This window comes from Pristiophorus japonicus, chromosome 18 (assembly GCF_044704955.1).
Source record: "Pristiophorus japonicus isolate sPriJap1 chromosome 18, sPriJap1.hap1, whole genome shotgun sequence".
Lineage (NCBI taxonomy): Eukaryota > Metazoa > Chordata > Chondrichthyes > Pristiophoridae > Pristiophorus > Pristiophorus japonicus.
The window spans coordinates 17895134-17911604 of NC_091994.1; the positions used below are offsets into that span (position 1 = coordinate 17895134).

The 16471-nt window shown below is 44.2% G+C and overlaps 1 protein-coding gene across 1 annotated transcript in view; it reads right to left on the bottom strand.

Moving 5' to 3' along the window:
- The window catches only part of rnf126 (ring finger protein 126), a 79172-nt gene that overhangs the window by 16461 nt on the left and 46240 nt on the right, over positions 1-16471 (bottom strand). The window contains exons 4-7 of the mRNA XM_070859711.1: positions 15273-15526; positions 14752-14820; positions 12533-12602; positions 9384-9477 (exon numbers count right to left, since the gene is read on the bottom strand). Of these exons, the coding sequence (XP_070715812.1) occupies positions 9384-9477; positions 12533-12602; positions 14752-14820; positions 15273-15526 (487 nt within the window). The remainder of the gene's footprint in view (positions 1-9383; positions 9478-12532; positions 12603-14751; positions 14821-15272; positions 15527-16471) is intronic.

A 16471-nucleotide genomic window follows, 5' to 3' on the forward strand; every position in this document is an offset into this window, starting at 1 on the left:
GTCTGGCTTTCCTAAATATTAAGTACTGCGCGGGGTAGCCATTCTTTGGTTCCTAGGGATGTCTCCGTCAGCTACACTTCGGTTGATGCAATGTGCTATCATTCATCATGGTCCTTCAAATGAGCCTGCTCCCTGCGCTGTGTGAGCCCACTCATACCACCCTGCCCCCTCCTCTGCTGCTAACCATTTATCTGTTCTGTTATATTTTGCGTAACCTGAGGCCAACCCTGACGAGGCTGAAGCCAATGCAGAAGATTCAGATACGGACGAGCCTGAAGAGAACATCTTCCAATCCCACCTTCCAGACCAAGAGCATGGGGGTGATGGGGAGGTGATGGATGGAGCCCACACTGTTGTACTCACTCTAGAGGAGGTGCAGGTGCCGCCCATTAAGGTACCAGGCCCTTTCCTGAGTGGTACAAGTGTTGGCGGGATATTCCATGGTTTCTCACAGTCCGAGGCTGGGGATTCCAGTGGGGTGCAGCGAGGCATTCCAAGGGTGAGGAGGGGAAGGAGAGCTCGACAGTGCTCTCCTGAGGTGCAGGATCTAACAGATGTGATTCAGATGATGGCAATGAGTGCGGAGAGCATTGACCTTACACAATCACTCCTGGACACCATCAGTGGGGTGGGTGATGAGGTATCGGGACTGTCAGGAGAAATAACAACACTCTCACAAGAAATGGGAACACTGTCAGTGAACATGAGGGAGCGAATGTTGGAGGTAGTTGAGACACTGTCAGGGCACATGAGGAAGGGAGGGAACACGCCCAGACCTCTCGCCCAGTGACAGAATCAACTGTCACTCCTACTCCAATCCCCAGACCAGCCTCTGAAGAGGCCCAAGCCAGGCCTTCCACATTACTGCCTGCTCTCTGCCACCCATCAAGTGCGCATTACCCGAGATGTTCGAAAGAAGAAGGTTGGTACCAACCAGAGAAACGCTGCGGGCAGGAGTGGAGTCACCAAGACCAAGTGCAGCGGGCGGTCTTTGAATAAGGTGGGAGAGAGATGGGTGCAGCCTTTCTTTGCTGCTTTTGTTATTATTATTGTTGTTACTGTTGCAACTGTTCTCAAATTAAAAAGGTTTTTTTTTTTAGTTATGTAAATTTATAAGTTTAAAAGTTTGTAAGTGATCTTAACTGAAAACTTTAAAGTTTTACAAGAGTATTTTTATTAAAGTTAAAATAAGTACAAATAAATGCACGTTAAACTTTTGAATAAAATAAATTTTAAATTATAACCATCATTTGTTCCATTATTTACCCAACTTTTTGAAGTAAAGAAGAATCATTTCCATTATCTGTTCCATAAACAACACATTACGGAACAGGTCCAAACAGTAAACATGGTCCATTTGGAATAGTTGCCGCTGAACCTTCAGGCAGCAAAGTGTTAACGGATGAGCTGTTGACGCAAGGCTCTAGCAATTGTTAAAGGGGCACGATGGCCCGCCCTCCTCCACCGTCGTGCTCCGGGTTCAGGTAGTTGCATGGCTTCCTCGTCGTCCTCCTCCTCATCATCTGCATCTTCCTCATCATCATCAGCCACTCTCACCTCGGGTGGGTCTTCCACTCCCAACTGCTGCTGCCTCATGGTGGCTAAGTTATGCAGCATACACAGTGAACTGACCGACAATCTCAGGGGAGTATTGCAAGTAGCCTCCGGAATGGGCCAGGCATCGGAAACGCTGTTTCAAGATGCCAATGGTCCTCTCTATTATGCTGCGCGTATTCCCGGTCAGCTTACGTCGAGGTTACGCGTAGGGGCATCATGAGCCAGGTGGGGAGACCGTACCCTTTGTCTCCCAGCAGCCAGCTCTGCCCTTCTGGCTGCTGCTGAAACATGGCAGATATTGCGCTCTCGGGTCGGATGAACGCATCATGGGTCTCCCAGGGTATCTCGCATCAACTGACATGATGTGATGCATAGTGTCACACACAAGCTGCACATTAACAGAGTGGAAGCCTTTTCTGTTCCCATACATCTCGGAAAAGGTGCTCGCAAGGCGATGTGGGTACAATCAATGCAGCCCTGTACCTTTGGGAAGCCAGCAATCCTGGAGAAGCCCATAGCCCTGTCACGCATTGCCTGGGCAGTCATGGGAAACTTTACGTAGTCATTCCTCCGGGCATATAGTGACCTGCTGAATGCAGATGTGTGTTGCATGTTGAGAAATGGCGCACACATCCCCAGTTGTAGCCTGGAATGATCCAGATGCATAGAATGAAAGTGCAGCTGTAACCTTCACTTCAACTGACAAAGCAGTCCTCCTGATGCTTCTAGGTTGCAGGTCTGCTTTTAGTAACTCACAGATCTCGATTTCAACTTCTTTGCGAAACGCAGCCTTCTCACACAGTCTGCATCACTCAGGTGCAGGTGTGAATGCCTGTCTCGATATACCCGATGTGGGTAAGGCCTCCTGCCCATCACCCTATGCGTTCTGAGGTTCCTCATGCGATGACGTCGAATCAATCGTCTCCTCCGCAGCACCATCATGCAGAAGGCTTGCACGAGGTATGGTATTGTCAGTATTGCCCCCATGGTTAAATTGTACGTTTACAAGAAGCTCAAAACAGCAGGACAAGCTTCTTTGATTTCTCTCTCCCCCAAAGGTCAACGGCCTAATATGGACCACACCCAGGTCTGCGCATGCACAATAGGCTTGCTTAGAATGGGAAGCTAGGCATTCAAATGAGGACATTTGGGGCAATCAAGTCTAATGCAATTCTTTAATTTTAGATTTTTTTCAAAGTACCATCCCACCACCGACCGAACGTCTCCTCACCGGGCTCGAGGGTCGGCCGGCAGAATTGCTCCCTCGCCCGGATACATGGGCTCGGCATACACCCCTCGGGCTTCTTTTGATGCTGCTGCAGAGTGTAATTGGCTAGACTTATATTCACTGGAATTTAGAAGAATGAGAGGGGACCTCATAGAAACAAAATTCTGACGGGATTGGACAGGTTAGATGCAGGAAGAATGTTCCCGATGTTGGGGAAGTCCAGAACCAGGGGTCACGGTCTAAGGATAATGGGTAAGCCATTTAGGACCGAGATGAGGCGAAACTTCTTCACTCAGAGTGGTTAACCTGTGGAATTTTCTTCAGAGAATTATGAACCTGTGGAATTCTCTACCACAGAAAGTTGTTGAGGCTACAGTTCATTAGATATATTCAAAAAGGAGAAGATGTGGCCCTTACGGCTAAAGGGATCAAGGGGTATGGAGAGAAAGCAGGAAAGGGGTACTGAAGTTGCATGATTGGCCATGATCATATTGAATGGTGGTGCAGGCTCAAAGGGCCAAATGGCCTACTCCTGCACCTATGTTCTAACGTTTCTATGTTTCCATGTAAGGGTTCTTTCTCATTCCTTCAGTTCGGCTTCCAGACATCCCCACCACCCCCGGGCTTCTTTTGAAGCCGAGCCAGTGTCCGGGCGAGGGACCGATTCTGCCGGCCAATGCTCCGACCCTCGAGCCCAGTTTGGAGACATTCAATGGTGGCGTGGCACTTTGGAAAAAAAATCCAAAATTAAAGAATTGCATTAAACTTCCATTTTTTACATTTTAAGTTTGAAAAAAATTAAGCTTGATGATGCATATTTGATGATACATAGAAACATAGAAAAATAGGTGCAGGAGTAGGCCATTCAGCCCTTCGAGCATGCACCGCCATTCAATAAGATCATGGCTGATGATTCCTTCAGTACCCCTTTCCTGCTTTCTCTCCATACCCCTTGATCCCCTTAACCGTAAGAGCCATATCTAACTCCCTCTTGAATATATCCAGTGAACTGGCATCAACAACTCTCTGCGGCAGGGAATTCCACAGATTAACAACTCAGTGAAGAAGTTTCTCTTCATCTCAGTCCTAAATGGCCTACCCCTTATTCTAAGACTATGTCCCCTGGTTCTGGACTTCCCCAACATCGGGAACATTCTTCCCGCATCTAACCTGTCCAGTCCCGTCAGAATCTTATACGTTTCTATGAGATCCCCTCTCATCCTTCTAAACTCCAGTGAATAAAGGCCAAGTTGATCCAGTCTCTCCTCATATGACAGCCCAGCCATCCCTGGAATTAGTCTGGTGAACCTTTGCTGCACTCCCTCAATAGCAAGAACGTCCTTCCTCAGACTAGGAGACCAAAACTGAACACAATATTTCAGGTGAGGCCTCAATAAGGCCCTGTACAACTGCAGTAAGACCTCTCTGCTTCTATATTCAAATCCCCTAGCTATGAAGGCCAACATACCATTTGCTTTCTTCACCGCCTGCTGTACTTGCGTGCCCACTTTCAGTGACTGATGAACCATGACACCCAGGACTCGTTGCACCTCCCCTTTTCCTAGTCTGCCACCATTCAGATAATATTCTGCCTTCGTGTTTTTGCCCCCAAAATGGATAACCTTACATTTATCCACATTATACTGCATCTGCCATGCATTTGTCCACTCACCTAACCTGTCCAAGTCACCCTGCAGCCTCTTAGCGTCCTCCTCACAAGCTCACACCGCCACCCAGTTTAGTGTCATCTGCAAACTTGGAGATATTACACTCTATTCCGTCATCCAAATCGTTAATGTATATTGTAAAGAGCTGGGGTCCCAGCACTGAGCCCTGCGGCACTCCACTAGTCACTGCCTGCCATTCTGAAAAGGACCAGTTTATCCCAACTCTCTGCTTCCTGTCTGCCAACCAGTTCCCTATCCACGTCAGTATATTACCCCCAATACCATGTGCTTTGACTTTGCACAACAATCTCTTGTGCGGGACCTTGTCAAAAGCCTTCTGAAAGTCCAAATACACCACATCCACTGTTTCTCCTTTGTCCACTCTGCTAGTTACATCTTCAAAAATTCCAGAAGATTCATCAAGCATGATTTCCCTTTCATAAATCCATGCTGACTTGGTCCGATCCTGTCACCGCTTTCCAAATGCGCTGCTATTTTGTCCTTCATGATAGATTTCAACATTTTCCCCACTATTGATGTCAAGCTAACCGGTCTATAATTACCCATTTTCTCTCTCCCTCCTTTTTTAAAAAGTGGTGTTACATTAGCTACCCTCCAGTCCATAGGAACTGATCCAGAGTCAATAGACTGTTGGAAAATGATCACCAATGCATCCACTATTTCTAGGGCCACTTCCTTGAGCACTCTGGGATGCAGACTATCAGGTCCCGGGGATTTATCGGCCTTCAATCCCATCAATTTCCCTAACACAATTTCCCGCCTAATAAGGATATCCTTCAGTTCCTCCTTCGCACTAGATCCACTGTCCCCTAGTACCTTCGGAAGGTTATTTGTATCTTCCTTCGTGAAGACAGAACCTAAGTATTGGTTCAATTGGTCTGCCATTTCTTTGTTCCCCATTATAATTTCACCTGAATCCGACTGCAAGGGACCCAAGTTTGTCTTTACTAATCTTTTTCTCTTCACATAATTATAGAAGCTTTTGCAGTCAGGTTTTATATTCCCTGCAAGCTTCCGCTCGTACTCTATTTTACCCCTCTTAATTAAACCCTTAGTCCTCCTCTGTTGAATTCTAAATTTCTCCCAGTCCTCAGGTTTGTTGCTTTTTCTAGTCAATTTATATGCCTCTTCCTTGGCTTTAACACTATCCTTAATTTCCTTTGTTAGCCATGGTTGAGCCACCTTCCCAGTTTTATTTTTACTCCAGACAGGGATGTACATTTGCTGAAGTTCATCCATGTGATCTTTAAATGTTTGCCATTGCTTATCCACAGTCAACCCTTTTAGTATCGTTTGCCAATCTATTCTAGCCAATTCACACCTCATACTGTCAAAGTTACCTTTCCTTAAGTTCAGGACATTAGTTTCCGAATTAACTTTGTCACTCTCCATCTTAATAAGGAATTCTACCATATTATGGTCACTTTTCCCCAAGGGGCCTCGCACAACAAGATTGCTAATTAGTCCCTTCTCATTACACAATACCCAGCTCCCTGGTTGGTTCCTCGGCATATTGGTCTAGAAAACCATCCCTAATACACTCCAGGAAATCCTCCTCCACCGCATTGCTACCAGTTAGGTTAGCCCAATCAATGTGTAGATTAAAGTCGCCCATGATTACTGCTGTACCTTTATTGCACACATCCCTTATTTCTTGCTTGATGCTGTCCCCAACCTCACTACTACTATTTGGTGGTCTATACACAACACCCACTAGCGTTTTCAGCCATTTGGTATTCCGCAGCTCCACCCGTACGATTCTTTCCAAAACTTTGCCTAAAAACAATGGCGTCTTTCGCCACCGATTTTTTAATGTGCGCTGCTTTTTTTTTTATATAAAGTGCCCAGAAGGTTTTTTGGGAGTGGTCACATACACCATCCTCGGAAAAATGTTAGTTGGTCAAACTTGCATAAATGTGAAAAATTGGCGCAGACATCAGGTTACACAAAAAAAAACCTAACCTAAAAAAAATCGTAACCGAGTTACGCTGGCGCACAATCTTTGGGGAAACATGGATATTTTAAATTTAGGCCAAAAAAACAGCGCAGATAACTGGGGAAAATTGACCCCACTGTTCCCTATAATTTTTCTTGCCGCTGTGCGGTGCTTTTAAGGGGCTGCGCGGGCCATTCAAAATACCACGTTTTTGCATTGATAAGCAAGCCATGTGGAATCCCTGAAGGACTGCGCAGCTTAAAGGGGACATTGGTGACATACCTTCCTACATTGTTACTGCAATAAAAATTAAAATAGCGGATGGAAAATTTACTTTCTGCCTTCTTTTACTTAATAAATACTATATATGCAGTGTATGTGCATTAATGGGTAGTTCAGCTTTCTTTAATGTTGTATTTAGCTCGACTCACCACTAAACAACACAACTTACAACACCACAACTACTTTTGCACCACTGGGAGCAGGCAACAAGAAACGAAGGGTCACAGACCTGAAACGTTAACTCTGTTTCTCTCTCCACAGATGCTGCCTGACCTGCCGAGTATTTCCAGCATTTTCTGTTTTTATTATAAACAAGAAAAGCAAATACTCTTTAATGTGATATCTCAAGCATGTCCCCATGGCACTTCACATTTTTTTCCCTCTACATTTCAGTTCCTCCAAGCCATGCACTGTTCCTTGGAGATTGGGTTATGGTGACTTGGGCTTAGATTGCCTTCCTTTTTTTCTGGGAAGCATTCAACCAAATAATTACAGAGTGGAAGCTTACTAAACTGGAGATCTAAGGTGCAAATCTAAACTCTTTGGGGCCGAAATTCAGGCTCGCCAGAAAGCTGGCACACCTATGATTTTTTACCTGAATTTTCCACCGGGAGCGATGAGGTGGCCGCCCAATCGATCTTCAGTACTTCGAAGATTTTTTAATATTGGACCGGAAGTCGGTCATAATGGGGGCGGATGTGCGGTGGCAAGTCATGCTGAGGGGCGGAAGTTGGGATGAGATGGCGACAGAGTGGTGGTGACGTCACCGTGCTCTCTCCCCCTCTGATAAAGGGGAGAGAATCAGGAAGTTTTTACGGTCAGCCACTGGGCCAGCCTAACCTTAACCCTAACCCAAGAGGGTGTGCGCCAGGCTGCCAATCGAACCCGGGGCAATAGTTGACCAGCCGATTGGGGAGTTGGCCGGGAAAAATCAAAACATGGTGGCTGCAGTAGTGCGCCCTGCCCTTGAACACTTCCAGAAAAAGCTGTCGGAGGCACCGCGTGGCGGATCGCCAATTTTTCAAGCTAAATTTGGGTCGGAGTTTTCTGGAGGTGTGCGAGATTGGCGGTGCACGCTTTGATGACGCGTTTGCGGTGGTCGGCAGTAGTGGGCTCCGGAAGTGGGAACAGGCCGAAAAATCCCCGAACTGAATTTGGGTCGGGGCGGCCCATCGACAACAATGGGTGGGACTACAATGGGAGGGTTCTACAATGGGTGGGTCTACTCGATTCTGCCGCATGGCCGCTGTAAAATGCCAGTAACGGGCCTTATAGGGACCCTGAATTTCTACCCCTTTCACTCTACACTATGCTGGAGCATCAACATTCATGTGCCCTGGACAGTTTTCCATACCCAGTACTGGGTTCTACAACTAGAGCCCACTGTCAGAAGATTGAAAAAAATGCTATTCAGTAGAGACTGTGGGGGAGAAATTCACCCCCACCAGAAACCTGGTGCACCCACCGTTTTCTAAATGTTTTTACCGTCGTGTCTTGATACATTTTCAGCTCTTTGGCAATTTTTTTTTTTTTTTGAGAGACCGGAAGTTGGTCATAATGGGGGCAGAAGTGCAGCGGTAAGTACTCTAGAGGGGTGCAAGTAGGGGCGGGACAAAGTCTCCGCCGCTGTCAGCCAGTGGCGGAGCGGTGCTGATGTCAGTACGCGTGTGTCACGTCTCTCACCTCACTTAAAAGGGGGGAGAAGCAGCGATTATTTAGGCTCGGCCACTGGACCGCCAGGGAGGGTTTCGGCCTGGCCAGCGGCTTGGCACCCAAGAGGAGGTGCCCGGCTGCCTGTTGGTGGCCCGGCTGAACCTGGAGCCATAATTGCCCGACCGATGGGAAGTCGGCCGGCAAAAAAAAAAAAAAACATGGCGGCTGTGGCAGTGCGCCCTCCCCTTGAAGGGCCGCTGCGCTGCTGTGGCCCACACAGTGAAAGCAAGGTGCACCGACAGAAAAAGCTGCCGGGGGCACCGCACGGCGGATCATGGACTTTTCCATCTGAATTTCGCGGGGGTGCGTGGAGGTGTGGCAGATCGGCGTTGCGCGCTTTGATGACGTGTTTCGGATGGACAGCAGCAGTGGGGCGGAAGTGGGGACCGGCAGAAAAATCCCCGAGGTAAATCTCGCTCGTTTGACCGGAAGTCGGTGGCTGCTTGACTCCGCCGCCTGGCCGCAGCTTTTTGGCAGAAAGCGGCCTTTTTGGGAGGCTGAATTTCGGCCCCTGTATGCTTTTGTGCTGGGGAGACAACACACTTACACACACATCAAGGCTATTTTTGTACACATCCTCACCGCCATATTAAAGGCAGACATAAGCAGAGTGCAGAAACAATGTGCAAAAATGTTTTAATTGGATTGAGCAGAAAAAAATCAGTTACATCTCAAACCAATTTTTAACCACAATACAAATATTTTATGGGTAGCTCAGCTATTTTGTCCAAATATTTTATCCTTCTCAACCAGCAGACAACCTAATGTGAAATAAAAGATTTCTGCATGAAACCAGAAAGATCAAAATCATCCCACAATTAGAACATGATCAAGTTGTATAATTTTATCATACTAAATGATAAAAGCTACGTAAAAAATGAAATTTCAGCAGCTGAGTTAGTGGTGTATTCCTGACAAAGGTACGACTGGAGGAGGAAAAATAACTAGGCATTCGGTTACTGGTCTGAAGTATACCCACCTACATGTTCATCTGTTATTTGTACTGTGGGAAGAGTCTTGATTTTCTCTTTGTCTGCAGGAGGTGGGCCAGTATTTTCAAACTGGTTCAGAAGCTGGAGGAAGGAAATAATTAATGTAATTTCCAAGCAGTATTAATTAAGGTCATAATTACGAGCTGCGAGAAGGGATATGTTAGAGGGGTCATCAAACAAGGCCGTATGGGTTGATTTGAAGAACAAAAAAGGGACGATCACACTATTGGGAGTGTACTATAGACCCCCAAACAGTCAGAGGGAGCTAGAAGAACAAATATGTGGGCAAATTGCTGCGAAGTGCAAAATCTATAGAGCTGTAATAATGGAGGATTCCAACTACCCTAATATTAACTGGGAAAAAAAGTAGTGTAAATTGTACAGAGGGTGTGGAATTCCTAAAATGCATTCAGGAGAACTTCTTTAGTCAGTATGTAACAATCCCAATAAGGGAGGGGGCGATTCTGGACTTGGTTTTGGGGAATAAGAGGGGAAGGTAGAAAGGGTATCAATGGGAGAGCATTTTGGTGCTAGTGATCATAATTCTAAGATTTAGGGTAGTTATGGAAAAGGACAAAGGTGGACCAGGGAAAAAAGTTCTCAATTGGGGTAAAGCTAATTTTGCTGAGCTGAGATGGGATTTGGCCAAAGTGGACTGGAAATGGCTACTTGATGATAAATCAGTGTCAGAGCAGTGGGAGGCATTCAAGGAGGAGATCCTGAGGGTACAGAGCAAGTATGTTCCCTTAAAGAAAAACAGTGTGGCTAACAAATCTAGAGCCCCCTGGATGTCAAGGGACAAACAGGGTAAGATAAAGAAAAAAAGGGAAGCTTATGAAAATATCAATATACTGGTCAGGTGGGCAGCACAGTGACAAATGGAATTTAATCCGGATAAGTGTGAGGTCATGCATTTGGGGAGGACCAACAAGGCAAGGAGAGAATACACATTAAATGGTACGACACTGAAAAGTGTAGAGGAACAAAGGGACCTTGGAGTGCAGGTCCACAGATCTCTGAAGGTAGCAGGCCAGGTTGATAAGGTGGTTAAGAAGGCATATGGAATACTTGCCTTTATTAGTCGAGGCATGGAATACAAGAGCAAGGATGTTATGCTTGAACTGTATAAACCAATGCTTCAGCCGCAGCTGGAGTACTGTGTGCAGTTCTGGCCATCACATTACAGGAAAGATGTGATTGCATTGGAAAGGGTTCAGAGGAGATTTACAAGAATGTTGCCTGGGCTGGAGAATACTTGGATGTGCACTTAAAGTGCCGTAACCTACAGAGCTATGGACCAAGAGCTGGAAAGCGGGATTCGGTTGGATAGCTCTTGGTCAGCTGGCGTGGACACGATGGGCCAAAATGGCCTCCTTCCATGCTGTAAATTTCTATGATTCTATGATTTCAAATTGAACACGATACAACTCTTTCCATTGCCTGCATACCATGGCTGCAGCGTGTACCATCAGTGTGTACTGCAGCAATTCGCAGAGGGTTCTTCAGCAGCACCTCCCAAACCTGCAACCTCCACCATCTAGGACAAGGGCAGCAGGTACAAGGGAATGTCATCACCTCCAAACCCCCATCCAAGTCACACACCTGACTTGAACGTTCCTTCATTGTCGCTGGGTCAAAATCCTGAAAGTCCCTACCCAATACCAACATGGGAGCACCTTCAGCACACGAACTACAGCAATTCAAGAAGGTGGCCCACCACCATCTTCTCCAGGGCAACGAGGGATTGGCAATAAACGCCGGCCTTGCTTGCAACACCACATTCCAAGCATAAGGAAAAAAAATGCCAAATCACTTTAAAAAAAAAAAAAAAATTCTGTAACAATCCAGGTTTCCAAAGATTATGCTTGAACTATAATGACTGGCCTAAGGAAAGGGAATTTGTTTTCAAGATTAAAAAGTGATAAATTTGTTAGATTACTGGCAGTAGAACTACAATATTTGCAATTCCACCATTTCCAACAGCAATGCAGCTTAACAGTATTCTTGACCCAATGACACAAGAGCAAGGTCTTCTTAAACTGAAAGAAAGTAGTAAAATGCTTATTGACTTATTTTTTGTCCCCAACTTTTTTTTTGGAGTAATAGTAGATCACTATTGTGCTACACCAAGCAGCCCCAAATCCCAAATGGCAATTTTGGCATTGTTACGGAGATAACAAGTTAATACAATCTTTAATAAACTTCTATAACAGATGGCTCAAGCAAGATCTGGTTCTTTCATAAGACATGACTTCTAAATCACGTAACAGCAGAAACAGGAATCTCTTGCCATGTCATAATATTAAGATGCAGAAACTCTCCAGAGCTCATAAATACATATCTGTGCAAAAATTGTAGTCGGAGGCTTCCCATAGAAGCTGCCAATTTAGCCCCATCATAAAATTTGCATCATAAAATTATAAGCCTACTGTGGCAATTTAGAAATTACGCTTTGTTACTATTGTTGGCAGCTACAGGACTAATATGCTAACTAAAAAGTATAAAATTGCTCCTCTGATATTCGCCTGTTTTATGAGGAAAATTCCAGATCTAATCTCTGGTGTGCGTTGAGTTAACTAAGCTCAGCCAGAGCAGCAGCAGTAATGGGGTCACTCTAATTGTCCTCTGCGTTGCTGGTTGGAGATCAGGGAGGGGGAAATCGCAATGAGAGTTCATGCTCCTAAATAATTATTCAGAAACTTCTACTGGAACTTCTGTGCATGGAAGTCATGAAAGAACAGGATCGGGTGAGGCTCCCTTCCTACTTCCATATTCTAATTCATCTTGGCTCGCATGTGAAGCTCCAGGAGGCCAACTGACATCTGTGGAGCTGTCGCCCAATCAACAGTCAATGCCTTCCATGAGCAGAAAAGAAATTGCAAGAGATGATCAGCTGGGGGGGGGGGGGGGGGCAGCGGAGAGAAATCCAAAAATAAGGGGGATTTTTTTTTTTTTTAAAAAGACATGTTTTTGATTTCTGTGGTGCCAAAACCTCAATTTATTCAATAATGAAACTTCCATTCACAAAATTGTAGCACCTTCACTTCTCTGTCAGAAGCTAGGACCAAATTGCATTTTTCTTGAGTCCACCTTCTTACCATAATTCCAACATGAACAGTGTTAACAGATTAACTACCTGTGTGATGATTGTGTCCAAGCCATTGGCTCCCCATGCGTAGTCCATTGGATTTGAGTGTAAGACACCCCTATAAAGTACAGAAAATTGTACATTAAAAATCAGTATACAAAATAGATAATGATATTTTAATTATACTAAATACATTTTTTGTTAGCCTGTGCTCAACTAGCAAAATATATGGTTAATTGAATTCTAAACATTAGGCTCTAAAATAATTAAAATTACAAAACAAAATACAACACTTTCAATTTAAAATAAAAAGTAATTTCCTTCCCACCCCGTTGCCCATCTCTCCTGATGCTGGGCTACAGGTTCCATTGCTAATAGCCCTTCGTACCTCAGCCAAGTGACCATCTTCCATATGAGAGTCTGGTCAGAAAGCATTGCTGTTTGACCATAACATTAGAGCACAAGTCAGTCCTCACATGAAATTCACATATACACAATACCAGCAAAGGATCACCAGATAGCAATTCCCACCCTAGCCTATACATGGAGGCCAATTCACATCCACCGGATCAACAAAGTGATTGAATCTGAAACCTTGCGGGTTTATATAGCTCAATACCACGTCTCAGCAGATTTACCTACCAAAGCATTTGAGGATTCTCAAACAATTTTTTTTTAGTGAATTTTTGTACGAACAATTTATCTCAATAGGCCAATTATTTGGATCAAAGCAACAGTAAAAGGGCTTAGAAACATAGAAATATGCAGCGCAGAAGGTGGCCATTTCGGCCCATCGTGTCTGCGCCAGCCGACAAAGAGCCACACGGCCCTTGGCCAGCAGCCCTGAAGGTTACATATAAACCTATGAACAATGACGGAAAGGTAAAGAACATCCGGTCCAACCAGTCCGCCCCACACAACCGCGATACCCCATGCATCGCAACAATTTACACTCCAGCGGAGCCATGCGATCTCCTGGGAGAGGCAGAAAGAGATAAAAATCCAAGCCAATTGGGGGAAAAAATCTGGGCAAATTCCTCTTCGACCCATCCAGGCGATCGAAACTAGCCCACATCATCAGTTATTGAATGCACATGACTTTATACTGAACTACCCAGCCAGGAAGGTCCCATAACTGTAGCAAACTAGCTGACACAGAAGACAGGGGGACTGATGAAGTCTAGAATATAGGACAGGCCTACATGGGGCTGAGGCCAGAAGCTGAAAACCAGTACTAGCGAGCAGCAGGTTCAGGTGATTGCAGATGTTGACCAAGAATGACAGCCAACATATACACAATCTCATATCCAATTGGTATTTGATAAAGATGTGACTGAAAAAACATTAACCCAGATTGTCTTATGAGGAGATCGCAACATATACTGCAAATTTCGAGCTCAAGCATGCTGGCTTTACAGAGGATAACTTCCTTCACATTTTCTTGCATCTCTAATTACAATATGCCGCAGCAAGTATGGCGGCAAATGGCCAATATCTGCTGCAATTCAATTCAGTGACGGTATTAAATCTTAGTTTTTATGTAAAACAGTGACCAAATTGAAATCTCCACTTCTCCCTTCTGATCTCCAAAGCAGATTAATGTCAAATGGGACATTTTTGAAATCACCGTATGCAAATTTGATGAAGCAGCAAACTGGAAAATAAAAGGCGATGAAACTGACAAAAGTTGCTGTCGGTTGAATTTATACCGCATGCTTGTGCTCGCTAAATTTCAGCTTGGAGTAGTCTGCCCCGTCAACACGTTTCAGTTCCTGTAATCTCAAAAGTGATCATTGGCCATTAACTACATGAGTTTTGATCATGGCTATTTATTAGGCTAACGTGACTGAGGGGTCTGCATGCATGCTACAATTCATTCCGTCACCTCAAAACAATGCACGTAATTTTCCTCAAATAAAATATTGAAAACACATTAGAACGCTGCTTTTGCTGGTATTGTTCCCTTACATATGCATTGTTTGGGTAGCGACCGGTTCAATCGAATTCTGGTTATTTCTGGTATTTTACACAGAATTTCTTGGACAATCTGTGCTCCAACAATGGCATACGTCATAGATACACCGTTGCTATATTCAGGAAAGTCTTGGCTTTTGTCATGTGGTTAGTTCAAGCAGGAAAAAATGGAAGAAAGATTTGCCTTCTCATTTTTAGACAAATGGATCTCAAAACAGATAGTCACAATTTTCAATAACTAAGCATTCAAACTTCAAGAAAAACCTTTTCAGTAGCTTTGCAATGTGGCTTACCATGGACCCAGTCCTAAGTTTGGCACTGCTGTAGGTGCAATGATTCCATTCACCAATTGCTGAATAATTCTGTAATAAACCAAAGAAAAGTTTGAGTGGAGATGTCTTATCATTTCAAACTACACTAACTGCAAGCACATGAATGCACGCTCCAACCATGCATAATTCAACATATACCATCATAGTTTCTATTATGGCACATGCATCAAAATGCACCTCCATTTAAACCGGTATCTCAAGCTAAAATGCTGGCAGAGTGTTCGGAGTGCACATTCTTTTAGTTCATACAATATACACTTGCTGTTGTGAATCCCTTGCTCCAACTCATTCACATTACATAACTTTCATATAGATGCCACCAATAATCTTCCTGGAGCTAGACACTGCAGTAAAATAGACACCAAATAGCAGCTTTAATATAAATAAGTTACAGCTAAAGACAGGTATCAAAGTCAGCATTTCATATTGTAAGCGAGCTTCTTTTCTCTGTTGAACTCTGAAATTTTCAGAGTTACACCTACCCTTCTAGAGTTGGCACTCCTTCGTTTCGTGATGAAGGACGCCGTGATGGGAAGCGGGGTGCTCTGGGTTGCCTGGAACTATATCGTGGCCGCGACTGGTGTTCCCGCTGCTCCCTCCTATTCTCAAACTCTCGGTTTTCTTCTGAGGTCTGGTTGGCCCCAAAGGAAAAGGGATCGAAGGGATCATCCAAAATGCCAAATGTAAACTGTCCATAGCTTCCTTGCGGTAAGGAAAGCAAGTGTTGATCTAAACCCTGGAGTAAATAGAATTTTAAAAGAAAGATTAGGGATAAACATTTTCTGGCTGTCACTAAAAAAAAAAACACATTTTTGCAATGTTCCCTTTGGTCCTCCCTAATCCATGTCCCAAAAGTAGTCAGGTAATGTTCCCCTGGGCCTCTTGAGGTTTAGATTTTCTCTTTTCTCTTTGCAGGGCAAATACCTGGTTTCTGTGCAATGCCGCCCCCAAAAAATAAACTAGTCTGAGGGGGTCGAGGGAGGAGAAAGAGGAGCAGAAATAGGGGAAGCAAAATCCGAAGACTAAATGCCCTACAGTATTTAAACCAGCATCTCAATCTAAAATGCCGACAGTGTTCAGAATGCACACTTTTAATTCCATTGCTACAAAAAAATGCAAGATGCTACGAGAGATTTTTGTATTTTATTTCACAGAGTTCTGAAATAGCTAAAGTTAAAATGATTTTCCCTTACCTAACTTTAAAATGAAGATCAGGAGACTAGCTGTCTATGGAACAAGGCCAAGGTGGTTGATCTAGAAATAAGTCAGGATATAGGGGGATTTGTTCTAGGTGCTCAGTAAATTGTAAATGGTCAAGGCATCAATAAGTATTCAAAAACCAGACAGGAGCATACCTGGTTTATATTACATTGATCATCCATCATTCAGATTATCATGAATGATGTGCAGTCCAAAGGTGTCAAAGTACTAGAGCATGCTCCTATATTCCATAGTTGTGACAGGAAATCTGAACTTCACAGATAAAAGGTAAAGTTCACATTGTCCATTTAGATTATCACATCTGGCAAGTCTGACAATTTTATCCAAAAATCTTGTGATTACCAGCAAGAAATACATTCTAAAAGTGGCATTTTAAACGCTTATGGACTTATTCCAATTGTGTTTTTAAGTACTGTATTGATTCAGTATCTTGCAATATTGTTAGTTCCTGGGTTAAATA